At 54.3% G+C, this 12481-nt stretch overlaps 1 protein-coding gene across 15 annotated transcripts in view; it reads left to right on the forward strand.

Annotated features, from left to right (window-relative positions):
* The window catches only part of TCF3 (transcription factor 3), a 76069-nt gene extending 63784 nt beyond the window's left edge, over window positions 1-12285 (forward strand). For 6 of the 15 annotated variants that reach the window (XM_080633756.1, XM_080633769.1, XM_080633766.1 and 3 more), the window contains 3 exons: window positions 3248-3474; window positions 4027-4171; window positions 5415-12082. In XM_080633756.1, the coding sequence (XP_080489882.1) occupies window positions 3248-3474; window positions 4027-4169 (370 nt within the window). In that variant the 3' untranslated portion in view covers window positions 4170-4171; window positions 5415-12082. The other 9 variants (XM_080633765.1, XM_080633768.1, XR_013958422.1 and 6 more) reach the window with 8 other exon arrangements.
* Window positions 12286-12481: the final 196 nt, after the last annotated feature.

Below are 12481 nucleotides of genomic sequence, written 5' to 3' on the forward strand. Positions count from 1 at the left end.
TGATATTTTGACGTATCTGATCGGCACGGGGCTGTCTGTCTGTCTCCTGTGACATGTGCTGTGGTGCCTTGCACTGTCTCTCTGCCCTGTGGCCTTGGGTTCTCAAGGCTGTCGATGTCCTTTTTTTACCTCTTTTTTGGTTTAGTTTATTATTTTAATTCTTTGGTTTTTAACCTGGTTTGGATCCCTGCTGTTCTCTCCTTCGCCCCCCGCGCGTGCTGCATGCCAGGCCCCGCGGGGGCACCCGCACCGTCCTCGCTCTCCTGCAGCAAGGTGTTTGGTTCAGCTGCTTGGCCAGCAAAATGAGGGAATACAACAGAAACCCCACATTTTGCATAGGGGATGCAGATCTGATGCCTCTGCTCCAAGCCAGAGCCCGGCTCTGCTCCCAGCAGTGGGCAGTGCCCCGTCCCTGCTGGCCAACCCAGCACAGGGCTCTGCACTCCCAGCCCCGTGGCTGTGGGCACCCAGGAACACCTCGCTGGAGCCATGGAGGGGCAGCGGGATGGAGACGCTTCCTTCACTCCCTCCCTCCCTTCCCTCCCTCTTTTTCTTTTACTTTTTTTCCTTTCCCTTTCCCCTTTCTTTTCCCTTTTCCCCTTTCCCCTTTCCTTTGTCCTTTCTCTTTTCCTTTCCTTTCCTCCCTTACTTTCCTCCCTTCCTTCCCTTCTTTTCTCTCCCTTACTTTCCTTCCCTTCCTTTCGTTTCCTTCCTTCCCTTCTCCTTCCCTCTCCTCCCTTCCTCTGTCCTTCCCACTTGTGCATCCCCCTCAGCCACCAGTGCTTCCCCATGTCCCAGTGGGAGGGGAAGCGGAAGGCTTTGGCTTCCCACTCCGGAGGCCTTTGCTGCTTGGTTCCTGCATCCTGCAGTGCATGCTCGTGCTCCCGTGGCAGGTTAACCCCCTTTCTCTCTGCAGAGGCTGTTGTAACACCATCGCTGGTTTGTGCCTGGCTGTGCTCCTCTCTGCTGGCCTCTGCTGTTGCATTGATGTTGGAGTCCTTTGTGCCTCTCTTCAGTTTGTAATTTTTTGCCTTTCATAACATGGATATTTTTTCCTGTCTCTTTTATTTTTTATTTTTTTTTTTGGTAATTCCCCTTCCTTTTGCTTTTTGTTGATTTCCAGTTTTTATTTCTCAGTTCTGTTCTTTCCAATCTCCTACAGACAGTCCCCAGCCGTGACCTCTCGGGGGTCCCACTCTCTACCTTCTACTTGCTGCTTGCGGATTGAGGCAGGAGCCGCGGGGCGGCGGGGGGCAGGGGCAGGCAGAGTTGGCACCGTGTTCACTTTGGTCTCCCACGCTTGTCCCTTTTTAAACCCTTCCTGGAGGGAAGCGAGCCGAGCCCCGCACGTTGCGGCTGCTGCAGGCCTTGGTGCAGGTAGCTTTGGCCTTCAGGCTCCTTTGCAGGAGAGAAGTCAAGTCCCACATCCCCTCCTGCATTGCTGCTGTGGAATTCAGGTCCTTGGGTCCCAGCTGGGGCTGGCAGGATCCTCCTCGTGCCATCAGTTGCTAACAGGGAAGGAAGGGAATGGGTGTTGCAGGGGGCCAGGCAGGTCAGTGCCCCCTTTGAGCAGGGCACAAGTTCACTGTACATCCTTATAATCTGGAGGACGTAACTTGGATAGGACAAGGGGTGATGGTTTTCAACTAAAAGAGGGAGATTCAGGCTGGATGTGAGGAAGAAATTCTTTACAGTGAGGGTGGTGAAACACTGGCACAGGTTGCACAGAGAGGTGATGGATGCACCATGCCTAGAGACATCCAAGGCCAGGCTGGATGTGATTCTGGACAACCTGATCTAGGTGAAGATGTCCCTGCTCATTGCAGAAGGGTTGGACTGGATGAGCTTTGGGGATCCCTTCCAACCCAGACTATTCTGTGATCCTATGACCCTGCAGGGGCCATGCAAACCACTTGCTGGTGGCAGCGAGATGGCCTCATCCTCCCCGGCTGCTGCTGGAGCTGTGTCCCTGCTGAGGGCAGCCATCAGCCAGGGTTCCGGCCATCCTGGACACGCTGGCGAGAAGGTGGCAGTGAGGAGGGGACACAGGCAGGGACAAGACAGCATGGAGAGGATGCAGGCATTGACAGTGGGCAGCCTCCTGTCCCACGTAGGCAGACGTTTGCCTGGGGAGCCCTTGCTCCCCATTCACACACTTGGGACCATCTGAAGGCTCTGACTCCTTGGTGAAGGCTCATCCCCATGTGGCTCCCCTGGAGCCGTGGTCTGTCCCAGTGCCTGGTCTCACCCAGGGACCCTCCTCAGATAGGGGTCTTTCTTGCAACAGTTTTTGCTCTGGGGGAGAAGGTCGTCTGTACCCTAAACTGGGGGTGTGCAGGGCTGCAGGCCAGGCTACCCTTTAAGATGCTGCCAGCACAACTCTGCCTTTGCCCTCCCAATCCCTGCCTGTTTTGGGCACCCCTGGGGTGCTGCCAGTGGTGGAGGCTCTCCCAAAGCTCCTGACAGTGCCTGGAAAAGAAAAGCAGCCCCTTCCAACGTGATTTTGCTGAGTTGAAGGATCTGGATTCAGTGTCTGCATGAGACTGATGCTCAGCAGCAGCTGGAGCACTTGGATCTGGCCCCTGCTGTTGCGCCCATAAGAAGGTCTGAGTCTGGCTGCCCAAACACCTTCAATGACCCAGGGTGCCCAGAGAAGCTGTGGCTGCCCCATCCCTGGCAGTGTTCAAAGCCAGGCTGGATGGGGCTTGGAGCAAGCTGCTCCAGTGGAAGGGGTCCCTGCTATGGCAGGGGTTGGAGCTGGAGGAGCTTTAAGGTCCCTTCCAACCCAAACCATTCCATAATTTTGCCGCAGATGTGATTTTTGAAGGAAATCTCACAAACAGAGATTTGCTTTCTGCCAAAAAGCCTTTCCTTGGGAGATGGAACCTGATGGTTTTGGCTGAGGAAACCCCCCTGAACTTTGAGTTTCCAGCCAAAACCAAACAGGAAGACAAAGTTATGCAGAGAGGAGAAAGTGTGGGTGCTGATACTGCATCCCCTGCCCGCTCTCACCCCTGGCAGCACCCTCCAGCCCCATGCTGGCAGCACCTTGCTGTGGCTCACAGAGGCAGCATGCAGCCCCAATAGGCTGGGGTGCTCCAAGAAGTGCCCAAGACGAATTGGCTTTGCAGAGCGAGGCTGTTTGAGCCGTTTGCAGTGGACACCAGCAGCACTACCAGCACGGCAACATAGAGCCCCCTCCTCGCTACCACCCCCCTGACTAATCCCTGTGGTGCTATGAACCCAGCAGTACAGACGAGGCCTTGTCACTGGAGGACAAAGATCTGAGGGACCGGGAGAGGAGAATGGCCAATAACGCCAGGGAAAGGGTGCGTGTGCGGGACATTAACGAGGCCTTTAAAGAACTGGGACGCATGTGTCAGATGCACTTAAAAACGGACAAAGCACAGACCAAACTGATCATCCTACAGCAAGCGGTGCAGGTCATTCTGGGCCTGGAGCAGCAAGTACGAGGTATGGTAACAGCTGCAGGTGCCTTTCGGGGCCTTTCTCTTCCCCCCATGTCTCTGTGTGTGCGTCCGTCTCTGTTGTGACTCCTGCTTTCTGTGCGAGGTTGTGTTTGCACTGGTTGAGCTTTCCAAAGCCCTGGCCCGGGCTGGATTCAAGGCCGCTCTGGCCATCCTCCTTTCCTGCTTAATGGGAATTTGGCATCTGCATTCCATTAAGCAGCTTTGGAAAACTCAGTCCTCAACTCTGAGAGCTGGCCGAGGCGCTTGGGGTTCTCTCTAAGCAAGCACATGTTTAAATGGGCATGGTGTCTGAGCCGGGCATGGGGTTTCTGCTTTACCAGAGGTCTGGCCAAGTTACTGCAGCCACTGCAAGGAGCAGCAGGCAAAGAGCAGCTTGCACTGAGGTGGTTTCCTCGCATGGTCCCATCTGTCTTTCCTGGGACTCTGTCCTTGCTCTTTCTTTTGGATGCTGCTGCTGCGCGTGATGCTGTTACCCAAACTGAGGTTGCTTCATTCCCTCCCTCCCTCCCTCCTTCCCTTGATGTTTTTGGCATAGAGCGCAATCTGAACCCTAAAGCAGCCTGCTTGAAGCGTCGGGAAGAAGAGAAAGTGTCCGGAGTAGTAGGAGATCCCCAGATGACACTTTCAGCTTCACATCCTGGTCTAGGAGATGGTCACAACCCTGTTGGACACATGTAAAGGTATCATCCGTCACCCTGTGATCCCAGCACCCCACCGTGGGTCCAACCCACTGCCACTGCATGCTGGATGGATGCTCAGGCCCCATTCGTTTGGCACGAGCCAGTGTCCTTCCTAATTTACTTCCAGTAAATGACTTGCATGTGTATGTCATTTGCTTGTCTGGGGAGACCCAAAGCCTCTGCCCCATAAGAGAGGTGCAGCCCTGTAGCCGAGACAGATGGGTTTGGTGCTTGCGCTACCCTGGGTGAACTGAGCTCTGCTCTGTCCCTCCCAGCCCTGCACCACTTGGCTTCTTCCCAGCAGCTCCTTTTCCTGGTGAACCTATGGGAGGGAATGAGCAGGTCCCAGAAATGCCAAGAAAGACCCAGAAGGTGAAATTCTTCCAGCGAGACCATGGCAGATGCAGGCTTTGTGCTGTCCCCATTTCTAAGGGAAGCCTGTGCTTGGCCAGGATTAACTGACCCCATTTGGCCTCAGGGGTGCAGGGAAGTCTGGGGGTTATTGAGGGGATCAGGAGCAGTGGGTCCTGTGCTGCAGTGCCTCAGCTTGCGGCACCAGCCCACCCTAGAGCACGTGGCACCAGGCTGAGTGGTGCAGGTGACACGCTGGAGGGATGGGATGCCATCCAAAGGGACTTGGACAAGCTGAGCCCATGTGAACCTTATGAGGTTCAACAAGGGCAAGTGCAGGGTGCTGCCCCTGGGCTGTCTATCAATACAGGCTGGGGGATGAAGGGAGTGAGAAGGACTTGGGGGTACTGGTGGATGAAGGAGTGGACAAGTGCACTTGCAGCCCAGACCAAGGTATCTTGGGCTGCATCCCCAGAGCGTGAGCAGCAGCTCAAGGGAGGGGATTCTCCCCCTCTGCTGCCTTTTGGGAAGACCCCTTCTGCAGTCCTCCTCCAGCTCTGGAGTCCTCAGTACACGAAGGATGTGGACCTGTGGGAGACGGGTCCAGAGAAGGGCCACAGGGGTTGGAACTGGAGGAGCTTTAAGGTCCCTTCCAACCCAAACCAGGCTGGGATTCTGTGACATCCCCTGCACCTGCGGCTGCCCTGAAAAGACAAAAGCCCAAGCCGGTGTCTTGGCAGCACAGTGAGTTCATGTCTGAGCTCTGCTGCAGCCACATCGAGCATCGGGGCTGACTCCTGCAGCAGGAGGCCTTAGGCTTAAGGAGCAGTTTTAGTCCCATTTGGGTTTCTCTCACTTCAGCCTTTTGGGGTTTTTCTTTTCCCATTTGTAGATCTGTTTCTTCTTCTGGATCCCGAGATCTGTAGGAAGAAAACCCTCGGTGTGACCTGCAACCTTCTCTACCCATAAACTTTAGTCCTGCTAATACTGACACACGTGGACGGATCCTGGCGTGACGTAAGGGGTGGAAAACACACACCTTGTCAAAAGCAAGCAAACAAAAATTGCCTTAAGTATAAAGTGCAGACCAGTCAATACATATCACTCAGTTAGGAGGGGGTGGCGTGGTCTCTTGGCTTGTTCGCAAGCAGCCAGCAGCAAAATTGTGCCTAAGCTTGATATTTCTTTTTTAAAACGAAGAGAAGAACATTAGTTATGAGATTTTTTTTATGTAGAACAAATAGCAATGCCTTTGGGTTGGTTTTTTTTGGTTTTGTTTTTTTTTTTAGCTTCTTTTGCATATGTTTTGTAAGCAACAAAAATCGTTTTCTTTTTTTGTATAAAAAAACAAAAAAAAAAAGTCTTGTACCCCACCTGCTTTTCTGCTGCTGTTTCTATAGTTAACGTTGCATCTTTAGAATCAACCAGAATAGTGAAATTGTATTAAGAGAGACTGGATATAAAGAGAGGAATTCTCACATTCGGCTCTGCAAGCCACTAAAAGCGAATGTAGCCACAGCAAGGGGATGTTCGTCCTTGCTTGGCTTGGACCTTCCATTAGACAGAAACAAACTCATGGGCTGAAGTCACAGTCTCTGCGCTTTTGGCCACTTCTGAGATGGGAAAAGGAAGTTAAACAGCAACGCCGGTTGCAGCAGCGTCCCTCAGCCGTGCTCCCGCTCCTTCTGGGAGGTGACCAAGGGCCATTGAGGGTCTCTGCAAGATTTGCTTTCCTCCTGGAGCATCCCCGAGGCTGCAATCCCACCCGGGAGAGGAGGTGCCCCACAGCCCAGCCAGAACATCGTGAGGGAGCAGGTCTTGGGGCTGGAAGAGAACCGAGAGAATGGGATGCTTCCAAGGTAAGCAAAGAAGCAACACAGAGGCAAGAGAAAAGCCCTGGCTGGAGGGAAGTGCTCCTTGCCCCTGCATCAAAGCAAATGCCTGCTCCAAGAGGTGCTTCCCGGGGCAGTGTAGAACAAAGATGAACTGAACAAAGCTGGAGGACTGGGAAGAGGCCGAGGTGGATGGAGCAAAAGCAGCAGCCGGACACGGTGCCAGCAGCCTTGCAGCAGCCGGAGCCGTGGATGCTGGCAGCAGGCAGGGGAGCAGCGACCTGGCTGTGCGCTCACTCCAGCCCTCAGCAAGCCAGGACCAGCAGCAGGATCCAGTGCAGCTTCTGCCCTCACTGGAGCCACCTCATCAGAAGGGCAGAGCACTGCAGGCTTGTGGTGAGGTGGTTTCATACCTCCAGGTCATATCTCCAATCCAATCCAGTCCAATCCATTTGGAGGCAATCTCAGCTCAGCTGCCTGGTTTGCCATAGGGATGCAAAGTGGCCGCTGTCACCTCCACGTGGGCTCCTCATTCCGTGCTGGAAAGGAGGGGAACGATGAGCATACCATGCTCCAGCAGCCAAGCCAACGATCCTTCACTCCAAGGGCTTCCCAGTGTCACTTGTGACCGCTCCGGTGTGCTCAGCAGGAGGAAGACCCTTAGCGTGCCTGGAGGTGCAGGAGCAAATGAAGTGATGCTCAGTGATGCTGAGCTGTTGGTAGCCATTCTGGAGTTGGCAATGGAAAAGCATCCAATGGATATTTATTCTTGGTTCTTCCCTCTTCTTCCCCTCCTGAAGCATTTTGTGCCCAGTTCTTCCCAGCTCTGCAGCTGGACAGGGTTAGCTCTGGGGGGAACGTGTTAAATCCCATCTCAGAGGTGGCCCACGACATGTCAGGAGGAACATGGGAACAGCAAGTATAGTAGGACCTGCAGCAGCAGGGCCCATCTCTCCCCTCTGCTTCTCTGGCCTGTGCTCCTGGGAAAGCTGTATTGCTTTGGCACAGGGAAAGGGCAGGACTGGCACACAAGATGAAGTCCTACAGCACTTCCTAGCAATCCCAGGCTTTGGTACAACCTCCTGGTTACACCTCCTCTGTGCTCATTGCTATGCTTTGTGCTCCAGCAAAACCTGCTGGAAAGGCTCAGGACATTGATCATCTCCCACCTACACCTGGGTACCATGACCTCAGCTGCTGTAGCATCGCAGAGAGGAGATAAACTGCCAGAGCAGCATGGGGCCATCTCTCCATGCTGCCCCTGGCACTGCAGTGTCCCCCATAGCTCTGAGGCTTCCAGGTGCTCCTGCCTTTCCCAGCCTACAGCCTGCTGCTCTCACCATCGCTTCTCTGTGGTGGGACCTAAGACCACAGCAGCTCCAGGAAGGCTGGAAGGGTCAGTGGCTGTGGTGCCTGCAGCTCAGGAACATGCGTTTCTTCTTACCTGTGTCAACAGACATGTTTCAGCCTAATGAACTCGTCAGGTTACAACACTCTTCCCTCCCTTGGGTCCTTCTGCCTGTTGAAGCACTGAGCAGTGTGAGGCGGATGAGGTTTTCTTCCATGGGTGCCAGCATTCCCTTGTGGAGCAGGTCCCTTGCAGTACAAGCCACGTCTTCCTGGAGCATCCTGCCATGTTGGGTTGGAGCAAGTAAAACATGCAGGGAGGGGACAGTGCCCCTCTGCAGCCAGGTCTGGATGCGCAGACAGCCCCCGTTCATGCACTGGGCTAGGAACTGGAGACTCACCGCCTGCTCTCTGCTTCATCCCATGAGCATTCTTGCCCTTTCATAAGGATGGTGCTGAGGCCATTGGCATGCTCTGCTCAGAATGTTCTGCTGCTTCAATGCCACTGCCCCAGGACCAGGGAGGGATGGAGCAATGTCCCAGCCCTGGCAAGCTTGAAACCATGCGAAAACAAAAGAAGTGCTTCCCCAACACTTGGCTTTTGCAACAAGAGTTTGAGGTGATGGTCACGTCATGTACAGCTGCACTGGGGAGAGCCTGGAGGCAAGAAAAACCTGGAAACACCATTGGAAATCTGAGAAGATTGATTTGTTCAGCTCCTTCATCCTGGCTGAGGCTCTGCAGAGCAGGGGGATCTCCTGATGAGACAGCCTTTCCCACCATCAGGCACTGCAGCAGAGCTCTGGCTTTTCATCTGCATTTAGGTGGTTTAGATGCTGTTTCCTTGGCAGTAAAACAAGCTTTAGGTCCTCGGGAAGGTTTGGATGAAGGTCCTCAAACATAAACCCTCCTCAGCGCCAGGGTTTGGAGGAGACCTTCATTGCTCCAGCAGCAAAGCGCGGTGTTGGGGGCTGGTAATGCCCAGAAGCTGCTTCAGTGGCATCTCTGCTCTCCAGGTGCCCAGGGAGCAATTGTGGAATGCAGCAAGGAAAAACTCCTTTGGTTTGCCAGTGGGTTTGGCTCAGTGTGAATGTGGTGCCTGTTGTGGCGACAGGGAAAGTGGCTTTTCTGCAAGCGAGCACTGTTGGGTCCTGTCCTCAAAATGCCACCAGGCCAGCCCTGAAGTATCAGCCTGTTGAAATGAGGCTCTCATCTTTAGGTGTCATGGGCAGAGCGGGCCAGGGTCTGTGCCATTTACAGATCACTTTTGTCCCTATACATGCTTCTCTGCCTGTCTGCATGTCCCTCACAAGGAGAGGTGTCACGGGGAGGTGACCTGCTGCAGAGCAGCATTTACTGTTCTGCTTCCTCTCTCAGCCTTATGTGCATGAGTTCTCCTGCACTGTGTGCCCCTCATCAATGGGGGCCACAAACCACCCCCCCTCCCGAAGCTTCCTTCCTCAGGAAGGAAATCAAACAGCACAACTGGGGTCCCAGGGGCACAGCTTCCATGGAAAGCTGCTTGTGTGGCACCTACCCTCGGTTTGGCTGTGACCCACCCGTCAGAGCATCTGGCCTGGCTTGAGTGCAGCTCCAGCTCTTTCCAACATCTCCTGGGGCTCTCTGCTCCCTGCTTTTACAGCTCGCACTAGGTATCCTACAGAGAGGTGTGTTGGCAGGAGGGACAGGAGCTGGGACATCCGGATCCTGCTCTGTGCCACTCTAGGTTTGCACCGAGAGCCAGAGCGGTGCCTAGGCTGATGGTTTGCACGCGTTGAGCCTGCATCTGGCTGTCAGCAGCAGGTCCCTGCCAGCCCCAGGCAGTGGGGTCAACTTGCTGCCCCTTCCCTGGGCACCGTCACTGCAGGGCCAGGGGTCTGGATGCTTTGCAGTTGTGGGGTTTTGCCCTTTCCAGTAGAGAAATGCGGACGCGTGATGTGAAACCTCCCCAGGTGCGACTTCAAGGAAGGGGTTTTTCTCTCAGCCCTGTGTCAGTGATGAGCTGGGTTCCTGGAGGCTTGGCACTCGCTGCCTGGCAGTGATTGAACAGGAAAGGAAGAGGCAGGCTGGGATCTCCCCAGGAGTCTGCAGTTTCAGGTTCAGTGCAGAAGCTGCTCGCAAAGGTCCTTTGTGTCTCACACGTGTACCCACTGAAGCCAGCAGAACCCTGGGCTCCTGCTGTGCCATTCAGCACATCCTCCCCCTTGGCAGGTGGGGAGGAGGCCTTGAGAAACAGGAGGCTTTGGAAAACCCCGATCCCTGCAGCCCTCAGCCTTGCTGCCATGGGGAGGCTGCCAACTTCAGTGCCAGCGGAGCCAATCGTCCCCTTGCAGGCCCTGCTGGCTGCTGCGCTGGTGACTCTGGCCTGGGATGTCAGAACAGAGCTGAAAACGGGGAGGTGAAGCAAAGCTGGTGCTGGAGTTGGGCCAGGACAAGCCTCAGCCCCCCCAAGGTGCAGTGCTGGCTCACCTGGAGCAAGCCGTGGCCACTGGATTCCCCTGTTCCTGCTCAACACCAGCAATAGCAAGACCTGTTTTCTGTACCATAAGCTTGCACAAGGTCTTTGCCCTGTTAAATCCTATGCAACTCCCTCTCCTCTCCCCTGGGGCTCTCCAGATCCCATCCCAGCCCTGCTCTTGTCCATGACTGCTGAGTTCCTGCTCCCTGCTGCTCTTCGGGTCCAGCTTCATTTCCAGCAGCTCCAAAAGCATTTCAGGGCCTGTGCCCTGGACCTGGAAGGGGGTAAAGAAGGGGTGAGACCATAGGAACATCCCTTCCAACTCATGCTGCAGGAGCTCAGCACTGAATTGGAGAGGGCAAGGCCTGGTCCTAGGGCTCCTCCATGCACCCTTCACCCTCCTGTGCCTTCTGCTCAATACTTGGTGGCTCACTGCCAGCATCCTTCATCTCGCACTGTCTCCCGCAGCACCCTTTGAATGGAGAAGCTGTGTCCCACCTTGTTGCTGCCCAGCTCTACAGACTGCTCTGTTAATGCCTTAGGCTTGGCTTGGCTGGTCTTCCTTCAACCTCCCCAAGCCTGAAGGTGTGTTTTCCTTTCTCCTGTGCACCCCAGTGTCTGCAGCCAGCACCTCCAAGCTCTTTCCCTTCATACACAGGCACCATGGGCTCCTTCCCAGTGAGGCAGGACCATGGGCTGGGGCAGAGGCTTGAGGATTCCGGAGGTGGATGCTGTGGGTCGGTCCCATGGCGTGGCTGCCTCGGGGCTGGTGGGGGGGGACCCGGTGCTGCGCGCAGAGGTTTGATCTTCAATTCACCCCTTCTAGAGGATCAGCACTGCAGTGCCTTTGCCTGTGGGACTCCTGCATGAGCCGAGCGTGGAGGTGGGCTCCGGTTAGGACAATGCGGGCTGCAGGTGTCCTTTCTGCCAAACCTTGTGTGTGCTCTCGGCGGATGCAAGAGGCAGCCCTGCCGTGCGCCTCCACACTGGTATTTCTGTTCCTTTGCTTTTGGACACCTTGGGTCTTGCAATACCCAGCGTGGGCAAGCCAGGCACCCACTAGGCTGGAAGGAGAGGGAATAAAACTCACTCCCTGTCACATCTTGATACAGTGCAGGAGAGCAAAGGGCTTTGTGCCTCAGAATGGGGTGTCCGGGACACCAAGGCCTTTTGCTGAAGAGCATCCCTGGGCTGTGCCCATGGGAGCTGTGGAGCTCCCCATGGCAGGGTCCCCCTTCCCGGTGCTACGTCTTCCCGAATCCCTTGAAACCCACCAGCGTTTGAGCCCAGCCCCATGCTTGGACCGGGCAGGAAATGACCCCTTTGCCCTGGAGGGCTCAACGGGGAAACGAAGTGTTCCTGGGTTGCTCTTTTCGCTCTTATTTTTGTAGGACAGGGGATGGGAGATCCCTGCAGAAGTCATTTATTATTCGCCCCATAGAGAGTTTTGAGTTGGTTTTGAGGGGTTTTTTACCCTTCAAAACCAACCAGAACTGGTCCTTGCTTTTGATGTTTATGCTGCCTACCTGTAAATCCAGATGTACTTAAGTGGCTGAAATCCTTGTTCTTAAATCAGATACACATTATAGTTTTGAACTATATATATAGTAAATATATATATATATATGCCTAACCCAGCAAAAAATAAAAGGAAAAAAAAAGGTCTTTGGGGGTGGGGAAATGTCCTTTGAAATGAATCACAATTGGGGGATAAAATTGTGTTTCTGAGTGCCTCAAGATATGAATTGTTTTCATTTTTTTAAATAATTTTATACAAGTGTCCAAACAGCTGGCTGGATTATTGGGAATTTTGAAATAATCCTAACTTTTTTAAAGTAGACTTTGAGAACTGTCCTGTATATAACAGTAATGTAGCAATAAATGTGACCTTTTATAACAATAGCCCTTCTCTTGTTCTTCTTGCCCGTGTCTTTCAGCTGTTGTACACCTAAAGGCTGTACCTTGGCCTAAGAAGAAAGAGAAGACACTGCAGGTTGCCAGACACTGAGCACTCACTTTCTGTTCCTGTGTGCTGGGCACGGGTCTGACCTCCCCACATCACCCCTGTGTCACATCCAGAGCTTGTACAGGGCCATCAGAAGGGCCTTGGCAGACGTGTGGAGGTGCTGGGGTCTCCCTGCCGCAGCACAGCTCCTCCTTGGGGCGATGCTGTGGTAGATGCTGTGCTCCACGGTGCCACCTCTCCAGGGTGCAGGTCTCAACGCAGGCTGCGTTTTAGCCCGGGTTACATGGGGCACCTCTTTGGGTTTAGCTGGGAACGCGGCCCCTGCCTGTCTGCGAGGAGGGGAGGCTGCAGCAGGG

Source organism: Psittacula echo (assembly GCF_963264785.1).
Source record: "Psittacula echo genome assembly, chromosome: 24".
Lineage (NCBI taxonomy): Eukaryota > Metazoa > Chordata > Aves > Psittaciformes > Psittacidae > Psittacula > Psittacula echo.